We start from the raw sequence: 13,159 nt of genomic DNA, 5'->3' as shown, positions 1-13,159 counted from the left end.
CTCATCAAGTCTTCAAAACAGTACCTGCAGTATGTGTCGTTTGTATATCTCAGAATTTTTTATCTGTGACCTGAGGTTGGGTCAGAGTCGTGACCTTTACATTGCAAGCCTATGGAAAAGTATTGAAATGCGACCTGCACCTCGACTAAACGAGTCAAAACCACCCAATTCTTTAAGAATTATGACAAATTATCTTATCTGTAATGATCCGGGTGCCATTTACTGACAGGATCACCGGGGAGGGTTATCTGAGCCGAGATCATGTGAGGTGATATCTACCATACATCAATGCTCACAATACTTACAATATTGACAATGCTTTTGCTTACAACACTTACAATACTTACGATGAGACCAGCAAGCACTCTGCCGTTACAGTTCTAACTTCTGTTTCGAAAACCGACGTTACACACATTCGCTGCCAGCATAACATGTATTGTTTGACAGTAACAAAATACAATTGACATCTGAACCCCAAACGGACCGCCATCCACTCAAATTTTATAACCCTGACCGGTCAGGGGGCGAATGGAGGTCATCTCCTGGGTATTACACTCAGCCCTTGCACAAAATATCTCACCTCACAGTGATCATTACAACAATAGCACCGACTTGATAGTGGATTTCAAAGTACTTGCATCAGCTCTTCCTGCTATTGCAGACGATCATCTCCTCAGGGTAATGTTGTTCGGGACATGAACGAAGATCGTTTTCGGAGTTTCATAAGTGCTACTGCAACAGCCTGGCACAAAACAGGACTTGTACGCTCTTCTCTGCACTTTGCCCTTCCGTATATCACAAAAGAATTGTTTAGAATCCATCTTACGCTTCTTTCACAGTCTCCCTTGCCACCGTAGGGCGTAGATAGATTGCTGTTGCTGGTAAGTTAAGGCACGGTAGATAGAAATTACCTCGGTTCTCAACGCCTTAAGTTATTTTCATAAAAAAGAACAAATAAATGATCAATAAGATGACAGGAATGTAAACATTTTAATCGTAAAGTAGTCCAAATATTGGAATGAGCTTTTGCTTTTCAGCATCCTCCGATTCATCATCTTTATCATTTGAAAATTCGAGGTACATAAAATGTTTATCACGCGCTCATGTTAAGTGGGAATATAGTACACGGCAGACACATCAATTTTTGACACTGAACATTTCATCCGTAAATGTTTTAGCATAATTAAAGGTAAAAACAGTGTGAATGGCAGAGTGAAGCAAACAACATCTTTCACCCATTGATATAACATGTAATCGTGGTGCGCCAGATGCGCCATTATTTGTCAACCGCAGAAGGTGACATGTGACGTAACAGCATCAAGAGCATCTTTTTTCAAGAAATTTTCAAAACAAGTTTCCTATCTTTCTTCCCCCATTTCTCTCAGCTTATTGATTTTATGAGGCAATGGTATGCACCATAAATTCTGTGAAAATAGTTTGATCATTTTCATGCATTCTTAACCCGCGCCCTGCTGGCGGGGGGTGTTTGAACACCCCCCCTTGTGGTTTTTCGCGAATATCTCAAAAACGGCGGCGCGGAGCGCCGCCGTTTTTGGTACACCTTATCATACATCAATTCTACACATGTTGTGAAAATTTCAGACCAAGGTCATTCAAGGTCAGGTCACCAGGTTACTTGAAGTGACCTCACCTCATAAAAACTTTCAATGTCTGTCATAGCTACACCGAGTAACCGATCGCTTTGAAACTTTCAGCGATTGCTAAGAGCAATAGCATGTACAAAATGTGTATCTCAGAATTTTGATATCGATGACCTAAGGTCAGGTCAATTTTGCGACCTCCCCATTATAAGTCAATGGGAGAAAATTGAAATGCGCCGCTTTTGGATGAAAGACATTATAAACACTCCCAAACACCGAATTACAAGTGGTTTAGACACACTGAGCTTGAAAATGGTGTCCGTGACCCCTGTTTATGCCCTGAGGTCATCTTAGGTCACGAATGGTATCTAACAGTTTTTCGCAAATAACTTTTGATAGAGGCATGCTAGAGCGATGAAAACGCCTTAGATGTGTTCAGCTCGACGATACGGATCGACTGATATGCAACATGACCCTTCCCGGTCAGGTCATGACCTTGACCTGACGTCAAATTTTCAAGTTGACCTTTCAAGGTCAAGTTATAGTTCATTCGATGCGTCTTGACGAGAGGAACACGATGCCGGTAAAAGTAAGCTCGTACAAGGCTTGGGTCAAAAGTTATTGCAGAAAAACTGTTTTCGAAAAAATCGGCTATTTTTGCAGTTTTTGCCCCCTGCAGGCAAAACCGTTGACGTTAGGTCAAATCTGAGAGAATTACTCAGAAAGGGCGTTAATAGGGCTATCGAATGCGCTTTTCCGCGGCGCTGTAGCTCTATTGGTTCCCGAGTTATGCGTTGGCTTCTTGGAAATTTTCGACATTCGACCTGGAAATCGGCGAAATTTTGCCTTCAATGACCTCTGGTGACCTGACCTTTGACCTGACCAAAAAATTGACCGAAGTGATTTCGTCATTATTTTTTACGCTCTTTCGAACGCCGCCTTCCGCGTATCGCTACGTGGCCCAGGAGCCGAGTTACAAGGGGGGGGTGTTCAAACACCCCCCCCCCCCAGCAGGGCGTGGAAATCCAGGACCCCCAGCAGGGCGCGGGTTAAAAAATCGAGTTCCCAACCCCATTGCGCCCATGGCAATTGCGCTAAGGGGGGGGGGCGCAAATAGATTAATGGCGTATAGCTATTGCATCACGACTGTATGAATGCATCATTAACTGATTGCAATAAAGGAGTTCTTTGTCAGGCAGGGGAGCAATCCGCTTTCATCAGTCCGCAAATTATTCCTCTCGTCAAACTTGTAATCCAGCTGCCATTTAGGCTATGAACTTGTGGCATAATTGACAAAATATGGCCTTTTAACATGGATTCAGGCGTGAGAGGTGAATGTGACAGCAATGATAAACAGCAAAAACTGATGTCCAAAAGTTGTCGAATCGATGAAAAATTTATGAATTTAGAGAGAAACAGTTGAAAATATAATCGTATTGGCGCATACGTTCATATGTATCTAATCGGTTGCATTAAACGTTTTCGTTGCGCTTTCACAAGCATACGAAGTACGAACACACGTAAAGCTATTTACCTGCGCAAAAACATCGTGATTTATTTCTACATTTATTATGCATCCAGCCTAATTAACATTATAAATGTTTAAATAAGCCGTAATGACATAAACTGCCGAGGTGTATGTGCATTCCGTATCTTTTTTTTTGCCATGTTAAAGTATAGGGCGCAATTGGATTCTAATTGCGCCATGATGCCATCCCCTGACGCAATTTACAGCAGTTGTTGGTAAATGCGCCCTTTTGCATGTTTCTGAAAAGCGTCTGTCAGAAGCAAACGAATCATTCTTGATTGACCGGGAGTCTCATAAATCGTAGCTAATTAGTTCCTCTTTGAAATGGTTAACAGTGCATGCTGATCTCTACCGGTTTTCTTACAATTAGCGTTTTCAGGTGGCGCAATTCACCCTCCTTCCCCCATAGCTTTTGAGCTATTGAGAAAATGTTGTTTTCGTCAAACCGATCTAATTTAAAAGGTCTAAGGGCAATTTAATTTTGGCGCGTTTCTTGCATGTTTAGTTTTTATTTGCAATTTACTGTGAAAAACAATGTTATAGTCACTGTCACACCTACAAAAAGCTAAGGACAGGCATGGTTTCGCAATGTTCGGCTATTTAGCATGTACGTCATCAAAATGACAAAATTTAGATATGGGGCAAGACATATATACTCCTATGTATGTCTATATACTCTGCATCTTACCCTGTGGTGGTCCATTGCATCAAACATATGAAAAGTCACTTTTCTAAAACATTGACATGGGTTTAAAATTTAAGTAAGCTATTTTTTTCAGGGAGGAGCATTTGTTGCATGTGAGCCATGCATGCATGTGCTCAACTAGCATGCATTCATGCCAAACGACAATGAACACACAGGTTCCCAGTTTTAAGTTGCATTTCCATCGCATGAGCTAGCATAGAATAAAGGCTCATTTTGTTATTTTACCACTCTGGTTACCTCTACTTACACGAGTACAGACTAGAAGTGTACCAAACATGATTGGATAGCAGGTGCACTGCTGGGTGGTCCGTCTTACCCCGCGTTTTTCTCGTCAGAGATTTTGACATGTCCCCCTTAACCCTATTCCTGGCGGGGGGGGGGGGCCTCAGGAGCCCCCCCCCCCCTGAGGTTTTTTGGTTATTTCTCCCAAACGCGTTGAGCTAGGAAGCTCAAATTTTCTGACTTTTCCTAAAAGGCTTCTACGCAACATGTCTGAAAATTTTGAGTTGATCTGACCTCAGGTCAGGTCACCAGAGGCGGATTGGTGACCCTTCCTCAGAAAAATTTGCAATCACGCCAGAGCTAGAGTTTTTGACCGATCAATTTCTTCTCTTCAGGGTTTAGTTAGGGTACCAGTATGTGCAATTTGTTTATCTCGGAATTTTGATATCGGTGACCTAAGGTCAGGTCAATTTCGCGACCTCCCCATTATAAGTCAATGGGGGAAAAATCAACTCCCTGTTTTTACCACTAAAACGGGTCGGAATGGCCCCATATACCATACATGACTTCATATACGATCAACCTTCACTACCTTGAGGTCTGTTTTGCTGTTGGGCAGCTGTGAGGTCATGTGACGTCATCAAAGGTCACCAAAGGTTTTTGGCCAATAACTCCGTACAGGAACAAGATACAGACGCGTGGATGGTCTCATTGTGTTCAGCTCGTCAAGTCGTCAAGACGCATCGAATGATATACATGATGACCTCGAGGTCACGTGACCTGAGGTCAACCTTTGACCTTGACCTTTCGAGGTCAACATATATATCATTCGATGCGGATTGACGAGAGGATCACGATGATGCCCTTAGTTTGTTCCTATCTTGACTAATTCGAAAGTTATTCGAGAAAAACTCTCTCCATATCTAGCGCCGCCATTTTGACTTTTTCGACCCCTGTGACGTCATCTTTGACCTGACCTGAAAATGACCTTAGTAAAAATTGTAGATCTTGGCCGTGCGTATCCGATGCCGTTTACCGCTTGTCGCTATCTTGCTTCGTTCTCGAGATCTCAGGGGGGGCCGAATCGGCCCCCCCCGCCAGTTTCTTGTCCCGGCGGAGCCCGCCAGGAATAGGGTTAAAGAGCAGCCACTACCTATATTTTTTTTTAAATTTGTGATTCAGTCTTTGCTCATGTTTAAAAGAGGAAGGATTGAGCGTTCAGAAAGCTTTAAACAATATGAGTAACGAGAGCAGCGTAGGAAGATATTCGGCCTCAAACCTAAGCTGGCCGTTTTACCCCACCTTCCCCTATATAGGCACTCCTATTTAACTTTAAAAGTAGTATAAGTAGTATAAGTCATAGAGATCTTATATACATAGAGATGACACGCCTATGTTAAAGCACTTGATTTCGTGGCGATTCAGTGGGTCTTTTTAAGCAAGGTTTTCTGGGGTGCCATGGCCCGTGACTTGCATTTTGTAAGGATTCGGTCAAGGAGATTGTGTTCACATCCGCTTATTTTTAAGTACAGTTTTTCTTTTTTGTCTAGCTGTGACGCTTTCGAGCGTTATTATTGAAATGAAATTAGGCATGTTTTAACCTTATGCTCGTATCAGGTACTGCATGTATTATTAACCCTCGCCGTCCGCCGGGGGTGGGGGATGGCAGGTGCCACCTCCCTATAGGGTTTTTCACGATAGCTCCGAACACGCAGGCGATAGAGAGCTGAAGCTTGGCATACCTGACCTTTGATCCAAGCCGCATCTTGTGACACCAACCGCATTTTCAGGTCAGGTCAGGTCACTGAACTGTGGCGTCATAAGTGAACCTCTGCACAGTCCTCAGATGTCGCAACTTCGCAACGCCGTCACCGTCAGTGCCAGAGGGACTTTCACAGGGAGATGAAACTTACAGGATGTAGTATCATCCAGAGGTCTCACAACTTGTACATATATCTCGGATTTTCCCTAAAAATCACATGAGGTCAGGTCGGCCACGTGACCTCACCATTAGGTATAAGTCAATGGGGAAAAATGAAAACTGCTGTGTTAGCGCCGAGAACTATCTCAAACAGCAGCACATGGAATCGTGATTTCTTGCACGCCTTGCAAGGTCCGATGCTTCACTTTTGTATTGTTGACATTGCGTGGCGTCATTTATAGTCACTTGGGTCATTGATTAAAGAAAGCGCGGTTTTGAGGCTCATGATTACATATATAACTGCAATGAAAACCGTAAGACGGTTTGACAAAAGTCAGTTTGTCAGTTTGGCCAACATGTCTTATTTTCATGGCCCTATTTTGAATATAATTGTTAGCATGAGGCTTACGGTTTTCATTGCAGTTATATATGTACTTGGGTCATTAGAGTTTTTCATCAGTAACTCCCCATCAATTTGAGTTAGCGAGTAGGGAAAGCCACCAATAAACTCAGGAAGACCTGCCGATTCGAGTAATATGTAACGTGACCTCTTTCAACCAGCTTCGTGATCTGGGGGAGCTGACCTGCCCTTGACCCGAGGTCAACACCTCAAGTTGACCTCACCCGAACAAAAAGTATACCATTCGACGCGCCTGAGCGAGGCAAACACGATGATGCCAAAATCGCGGCCCTCCGACCGTCTTTTTTTGCGAAGTTATGAAAAACTGAACCCTGGCCCTTGGTCACTTGACCTGGCCTCATGAGACCTTAAAATCGGGTACCAGTCCCTGCGTCTTGTAACGGCGCACACGCTTGTTTTTTCCGCGACGCTCTAGCTTCATCAGGGGCGAAACTTCTTTGACCTGACCTGTGACGTCATCGGTGACCCCGAGGTCAATGAAATTGGAGTTCCGTCGACAAATTTGACAGGGCTATCGAACATCGTTTGAATGTTACGGATCCGTCCAGTAGTTTCGGAGATACGGGAGGGGGGCAAAAAATGCCCCCCACCCCCCACCGCGCGGAAGGTGGCCGGGAGGTCCACCACCTGCCGGGTTGGTGAGAGCCTGAATGAGAGAGAATGTTTTTAGGCGAGCTTTTAAGGAATTCAATAAAAACACAAAATGAAATCATGCTACAAATTGCATTGCTTACCTCAGGAATGAAATCAGCCAGGAAAAAACAGCAATATTTTTAACCAGTAAAACGCCTTTTGGGGCAACCAACGGAGCGAGCGAGAGGGTGGGCCTTGGACAAGCGAATTTTCGAGGGACACCGCCAACTAACTTGTGCACTGCACCCTACTAACCGGTCCCTAGTGATATGCCAAATTTGAGCGCAATCGGCCTAGCCGTTCTCGAGATCTGGAAGCGGCACCCTGCACGTGCACACGTGCAAAATGGGTCACAACTGACTTTTGCACGGCACCCTACTAACTGGTCCCTAACCATGTACCAAATTTCAGCACAATCGGTTCAGCCGTTCTCGAGATCTGGAATCGACCCCTGCACGTGCGCACGTGCAGCAGCACCCCAACTGTGGCACATGGATATGCATTGCCTAGTGGGTGCCTACCTACATACCAACTTTCAGCGCAATCGGCCAAGTAGTTAACAAGATATTGCAACAATTGCAAAACTGACACCTCTTCGCTTTGCACGTGGCACGTGCATAAGGGGTTACCCACATGCATCGGGAATAGTCCAATACTTGGTAGAAGGAATGAAGCTACCCTAGAAAAATCATCGAATGTAAATCGGTCTAGTGGTTGCTGAGATATAAGCCTCGCAAAAGCGTCCGCACGGCCGCCCGGTCGCTCATACTCAGAAATTTCCGTTAATCTACGAAAGACTACGCTTGCCTCACTCGCTACGTATTAATTTCTTCAGACTAACAATGCCTCAGCCATATTGGCACGCTACTGGCTGAAAATAAGTTGCTTAAAAAGACCCACTGAATCGCCACGATTTCAAGTGCATGTCATCTCTATGTATATAAGATCTCTATGGTATAAGTAGTATAAGTAGTATAAGTATAAGTAGTATATATAGTATAAGTAGTATAAGTAGTATATAAAGTATTTTTTTATAACATATTTTCATAATTTCTTTTGAGCCGAAAGTTGGTGACTCCATGGAAGTCGACCTGAGTCCCTGGACCCTGGCCCTCAATTGCAATACCCCAGCACTCTCCAGCCCCGTGGACGCAGATTGTTCGTTCTTCGTAGGTCGAATTTCGAAATGCGTATAACTTAAGACGGAAAAAGCTTGAACCGTTCACGTTGTGAAATATGTGCTGCGCAGCTCCGAACAGTGCAGGCGCGGGAACTACTTTCAGACTGGGAGGGGGGGGGGGCACACTATAAAAAGATCAACCAAGGGTACCCCAATTCTAGTTTTTCTCACTGGTTGTAGGCCACTGATGTACTTTTCATCCCTTGGCTTTTTCAATAAAAAATAAAACATTTACAAAAAAGTGCGATATTGTGTCTCAAAGTTGTGGGGGTACCTACCGCCCCTGCACAGCCCCAGAAATCGGGGGGGGGGGGGGCAAGCTGCCCCACTGCCCCCCCCCCCCGGTTCCCGCGCCTATGGCTCCAAACATCAATCAGCCCAAAGCGGAGGCATGCGGAAGATACAGGGTTGCACAATCGCCTGCAGTGAAGTGTGAATCATTATCTAAAGCCGCTTATTCTGAGCTGGCCCAGTGAAGAAGGGAACGGGGATTCACCCCATCACCCCATTCCCCATCATCTGCATCGCTCAGGCTCGCCAGGGAAGTCCCTGATCGCGGCTTGCTCCTGGTGTGCAACTGCACACACCTGCGCTACCGACCAGTACTTGCACCGCTTCAGCCGGTTGCAAGTGCTCATTCATATTCCTAATGCACCCGCTCCGGTCCGCTGAACAGGGGCCGCAGTGTGCTCTGGACGCGCCGCGGTGTCGGTAGAACGCGCGTCAGAGCGGTTAGGCGTCGGTGCAGCGATTGGGGAACTTACTTCAACGTTGTAGATATGGCGGTGGGTACCTCGCAGTGGTGGACAATGGTCGTTTTTACCTCGAGCATGGTAGTCAGTTGTGGCGCAATCAGCATTGGTGTGACGAACTCTTCAGGTGAGATAGGGCGCAGGAGCTGGGGCTATCAAATGGAATGCCTTGTTGTAGTGTTATAATTCAGTGCAACGTTTGAACAAAAAATGCTTGGGCTCGATCTAACAAGATAAAAGTTTGAGTAATCAAATTTGACTGTAAAATTTCTAGCACACTTTTGTGTTGCATTTGAAATCTGCATATTAAAGGGACTATCCCACCTTCTAAAATGTTGTTAAAACCAGTTAAATTGTGCCCGACTTTAGAGATTGGATGACCAGGAACACGGTTCTGGCATTTATTTTTCATTAAACATCTTAGGCTTCCCATATTCCAAACACAAACTTTCAAATATGTGACGTCACAGCCCAAAATTACCTCCTTCCCCAGGCCACATTACTGTCATAAACCTGATTCTTTTTACTCTGTAGGCACCACAACAAAGTTCAGACCAAGTTTTAAGCGATTTTTCAACGAACAAACCCATTCAAATCAGAATGACTAGACGAGGTGACGTCACACTAACGGTCGCTCCATGTTGAAGATAGGGCCTTGCACAAGGCCCATTTTCAAACGAAGGGAACGAATTTCTTCAACACCAAGAGGCCGCGGGGGTTGCAACCTAGATAGATAGTGGTTTCTGAACCTCGCCGCAAACTTGGCGATCTCAACTCAAACCCCATGTTAAAGGTCCCTTTAACTATTATTTTGCATCTTATTACTTCGAAATAAAGAATTTATTCACATCATTTAGCGAGATGTATCGATGACACTTTGCCCTAGGTATTAGGATAAGCTGTGTCAATATGTAGTTACTAGGCATTGACCAGAAAAAAATCTGAATCTGAAAAAAATTCTGTTCCAGAAAAAAATCTGAATCTGAGATTATTCATAACGGTTGAATGTCTGTCCATTTGATGCCTTTAGGTAGGTACTAAAGTACATGAAGCGTTCAGTGTTCAACGTTCAACGACCAACGTATCTTTGGCCGTTTTCTTTGAGCTCCGCATACTTACGCCAAAGTGTCTAAAACCAACATATTCTCTGTCACATTCCAGATTGCCACCCTCCGGAGTTATCCCGCGCCGATCTGCTCCATTGGCTGAGGCAGCACCACCAATCCTCCAGCCAGTCTGGGACGAACGGGACTCGCAGTGAGTCACAGCACCTCCCCGCTGGCGGCACAGGCTGCTCGCCGGCCACCCTGTGCGACCCGGCCGATCCCCTGGACGACTGCTACCATCCTCGGGACGCCTGCGACGGCATGGCAGACTGCATCTCCGGCCGGGATGAGCTGCACTGCGACTCCAGTCTCTGTCCGTTCCGACGCGCTGGCGCCATCTCTGTGAGCGTCAGTGGAAGCGAGGAGCTCGTTTGGGATGACGTGAACCTGCGCGGCTGTGCCCGATTCTGTACTGAAGCGCCGGCAGGGTGTGTGGCGTTCGGCTACAGCGCGGCTGGGAGGCGCTGCCGCGTGTTCCGCAGTGTAAGCGGTCTCGAGGACGCTCCGGGATGGGTGCTCTACGTCAGGCAGCAGCCGTCTGAGCTGAGCTCGGAGATGGCTCTGGAAACGCTGTCTGCAGACGGTGCAGGACAGGTGACGTCACCTAGGAGCGCAAACACGGGAGCGACGGCCTCTGGAAGCGCAAACACGGGAGTGGCGTCATCTGATAATCCGGAGAAAAGGCCGACGGCTGCAAGCGGGCGAAGAGAGTTCGCCCAGGTCGTGGCGCTGTCACAGAGCGATGGAGAACTCAGAGCAAGGCACCGAGCGACCAGAGCCGCCGCCTGCGAGAATGACATGTTTGAGTGTCGGACGTTGGGGCCATCGGAATGCGTGCCTTACAGCTACGTGTGCAACGGCAAAGAAGAGTGTACCTACGGCTTGGACGAGCCACTGTGCGACAACGTCTTCGCGACTTTTGCTCGCATTCAGGGATACTCCATTGTCTCTTCCATGCAACTGTCCGGGATCAGCAAGCACGGATGTGCAGTTTACTGCGACAGGCACGAGTACGAATTTCCCAAGTGTGACTCGTTTTCGTATAACCAAGCGCAGCAGCTGTGTACTGTGGGCTGCGCTTCGTGCGCCGACGCTCCTCGCATTGTGCGTGACACCAGCGCTGACTATTACAGGCTTCTTCCTGTGATCGTCAGATTAGGGGTGAGGTCGCGAGAAAGTTTCATAAGTTCCTTGGGTATCGGAAATGAAGAACCCGCTCAGAGCCAACCAGACAGCAGTGTCAGCTCTGGACTGAACACTCCTCTGGGCTCGCCAGTCACCAGCTTCACCACAGAGCCGACTGCGAGCGCCGCGACCCCAGTCCGTCCGGGAGCCAGCCCCTCGTCCCTGCTGCCCGCTGACTGCGGGCGCAGACCACTCGACGCCAACCCTGTCTTCGACACGCGCACACGCGTTCTGTCAGCCGGCAGCAGCTCCAGGCGCGTGGTGGGCGGCAAGGTGGTGACCTACGGCACCTACCCGTGGCAGGCGCAGATCCAGGTCTACAGCAACGCCGGCCACTTTGAGCACCACTGCGGCGGCGTTCTGATCAGCGAGCGGCTCGTGCTGACGGCGGCGCACTGTCTGCGACCAGCGCTCACTCGACTGCAGGTCAAACTCGGCCAGCACGACCGGCGCGACGCCAGCGAGCAATTCGAGCAGACGTTCGCCGTGGAGAACGCGCTCAGTCACCCGGGCTACGGAGCGGACCCGGCGCGCGGCGACGCCGACGACATCGCGGTGCTGAAGCTGCGCCTGCGCCACGGCCGGCCGGTGGTGTTCAGCTCGCACGTGCAGCCGCTGTGTCTGCCGCGCGGGCCGTCGCCGGTCGGCCAAGAGTGCCACATCTCCGGCTGGGGTAAGACGGACGCGCGTCTGCCGGACGCGGCCAGCTCGGCAGCCGACATCCTGCACGGAGCCAGCGTTCCGAGGCCTCTTGCACCAAAATCCTCTTGCACCAATGCTTGGATTATTTTGCATCGTATACCCAGTCCAAGTCTCAAATGTAACAATTTGCATGCAAAATTTTGCAAGCACATGTAGGATTATGTATTAGGCTATTGCAAACAAATTTACCACCGTTAGATTAGCTTATTCTGAAACCGGTTTTTCGATTTTACCTAGCTAGGTAGTTTGGTGCAAGAGGCCTCCGATCGTATCGGACAGCGTGTGCGCCGCGCCGGAGCTGTACGGGTCGCGGTTCGTGGCAGAGCGGATGGTGTGCGCCGGTCACCTGGCCGGCGGCGCCGACACGTGCCAGGGCGACTCGGGCGGCCCGCTGGCCTGCCCGGGCGCCGACGGACGCTGGCAGCTCTCTGGTATAGTCTCTTTCGGTGTCGGCTGCGGCGACCTGCTGAAGCCGGGGGTGTACACTAGGGTCAGCTACTACGTGCCCTGGATCGAGAGGGTTGTCCAGCTGCTCTGAATAGGATTGCGTCGTTGACTTGCGATGTGTGTCGGTATGCCTACTTGTACTTGCATGTAACGTACGAGTATGAAATGCTGATTGCTGTTCGGCTATTTAATGAATACACCGTTCCTCCAAGAAATTTATTATTTTATACCAGATTGATGATTGATCCCAATAACTACTGACGACAAGGAACAACAAGTTACAAAAAACGTAGGACAAAACCTTAACGATTTATTTCAAAGCAATGCCTCTTTTAAAACTACCTATGCAGTGTGCACGTTCGCAGTTCTATGGCCCACACATGCTGCGCTGCGCCGACCGTGTGGCGTACTAGATAGGTATATATATATATATATATATATATATATATATATATATATATATATATATATATATAATTGTCCGCTCTACATACTCATTGCACATCCATGAAACCAGAACATCCAAAACATTTGTGTCGTTTTGGTAAAAGAAGCTTTGTTATTATCGTTGCCAGCATGAACAGACGAAAGCAATAGACACAATATCAGCACAATTAAAGCAATATGTTTCATTTTCAGTCACAACTATACAATTATATGTTTATCATAGCTGACACTGTTTATTATCCTATAGTCAGCAATCACAGTTGGTCATCATTAATCACGCATTTGCACCCAGTGGCTATAAATAGGGC

The 13,159-nt window shown here is 47.3% G+C and overlaps 1 protein-coding gene across 1 annotated transcript; it reads left to right on the top strand.

The window, feature by feature from the left end:
• Window positions 1-10,190: 10,190 nt before the first annotated feature.
• LOC122379334 (transmembrane protease serine 9-like) lies at window positions 10,191-12,633 on the top strand. Its single transcript, XM_043361459.1, has 2 exons — window positions 10,191-12,032; window positions 12,199-12,633. Exons 1-2 carry the CDS (start codon window positions 10,332-10,334, stop codon window positions 12,493-12,495), a joined length of 1,998 nt encoding a protein of 665 aa, XP_043217394.1. The 5' UTR covers window positions 10,191-10,331; the 3' UTR covers window positions 12,496-12,633.
• Window positions 12,634-13,159: the final 526 nt, after the last annotated feature.

Source organism: Amphibalanus amphitrite, unplaced genomic scaffold (assembly GCF_019059575.1).
Source record: "Amphibalanus amphitrite isolate SeventyFive unplaced genomic scaffold, NRLGWU_Aamphi_draft 000075F_arrow, whole genome shotgun sequence".
In the NCBI taxonomy this organism is placed as follows: domain Eukaryota; kingdom Metazoa; phylum Arthropoda; class Thecostraca; order Balanomorpha; family Balanidae; genus Amphibalanus; species Amphibalanus amphitrite.
This window is presented reverse-complemented; position numbering and strand designations above follow the sequence as displayed.

What these genes read in the sequence shown, in the direction of transcription:
- LOC122379334 (XM_043361459.1), top strand. Translation starts at nt 10,332, where the DNA reads ATGGCAGACTGCATCTCCGGCCGGGATGAGCTGCACTGCGACTCCAGT. An exon ending in CAAAATCCTCTTGCACCAAT is followed by an intron (nt 12,033 to 12,198) that starts GCTTGGATTATT and finishes TTACCTAGCTAG; the next exon opens with GTAGTTTGGTGCAAGAGGCC.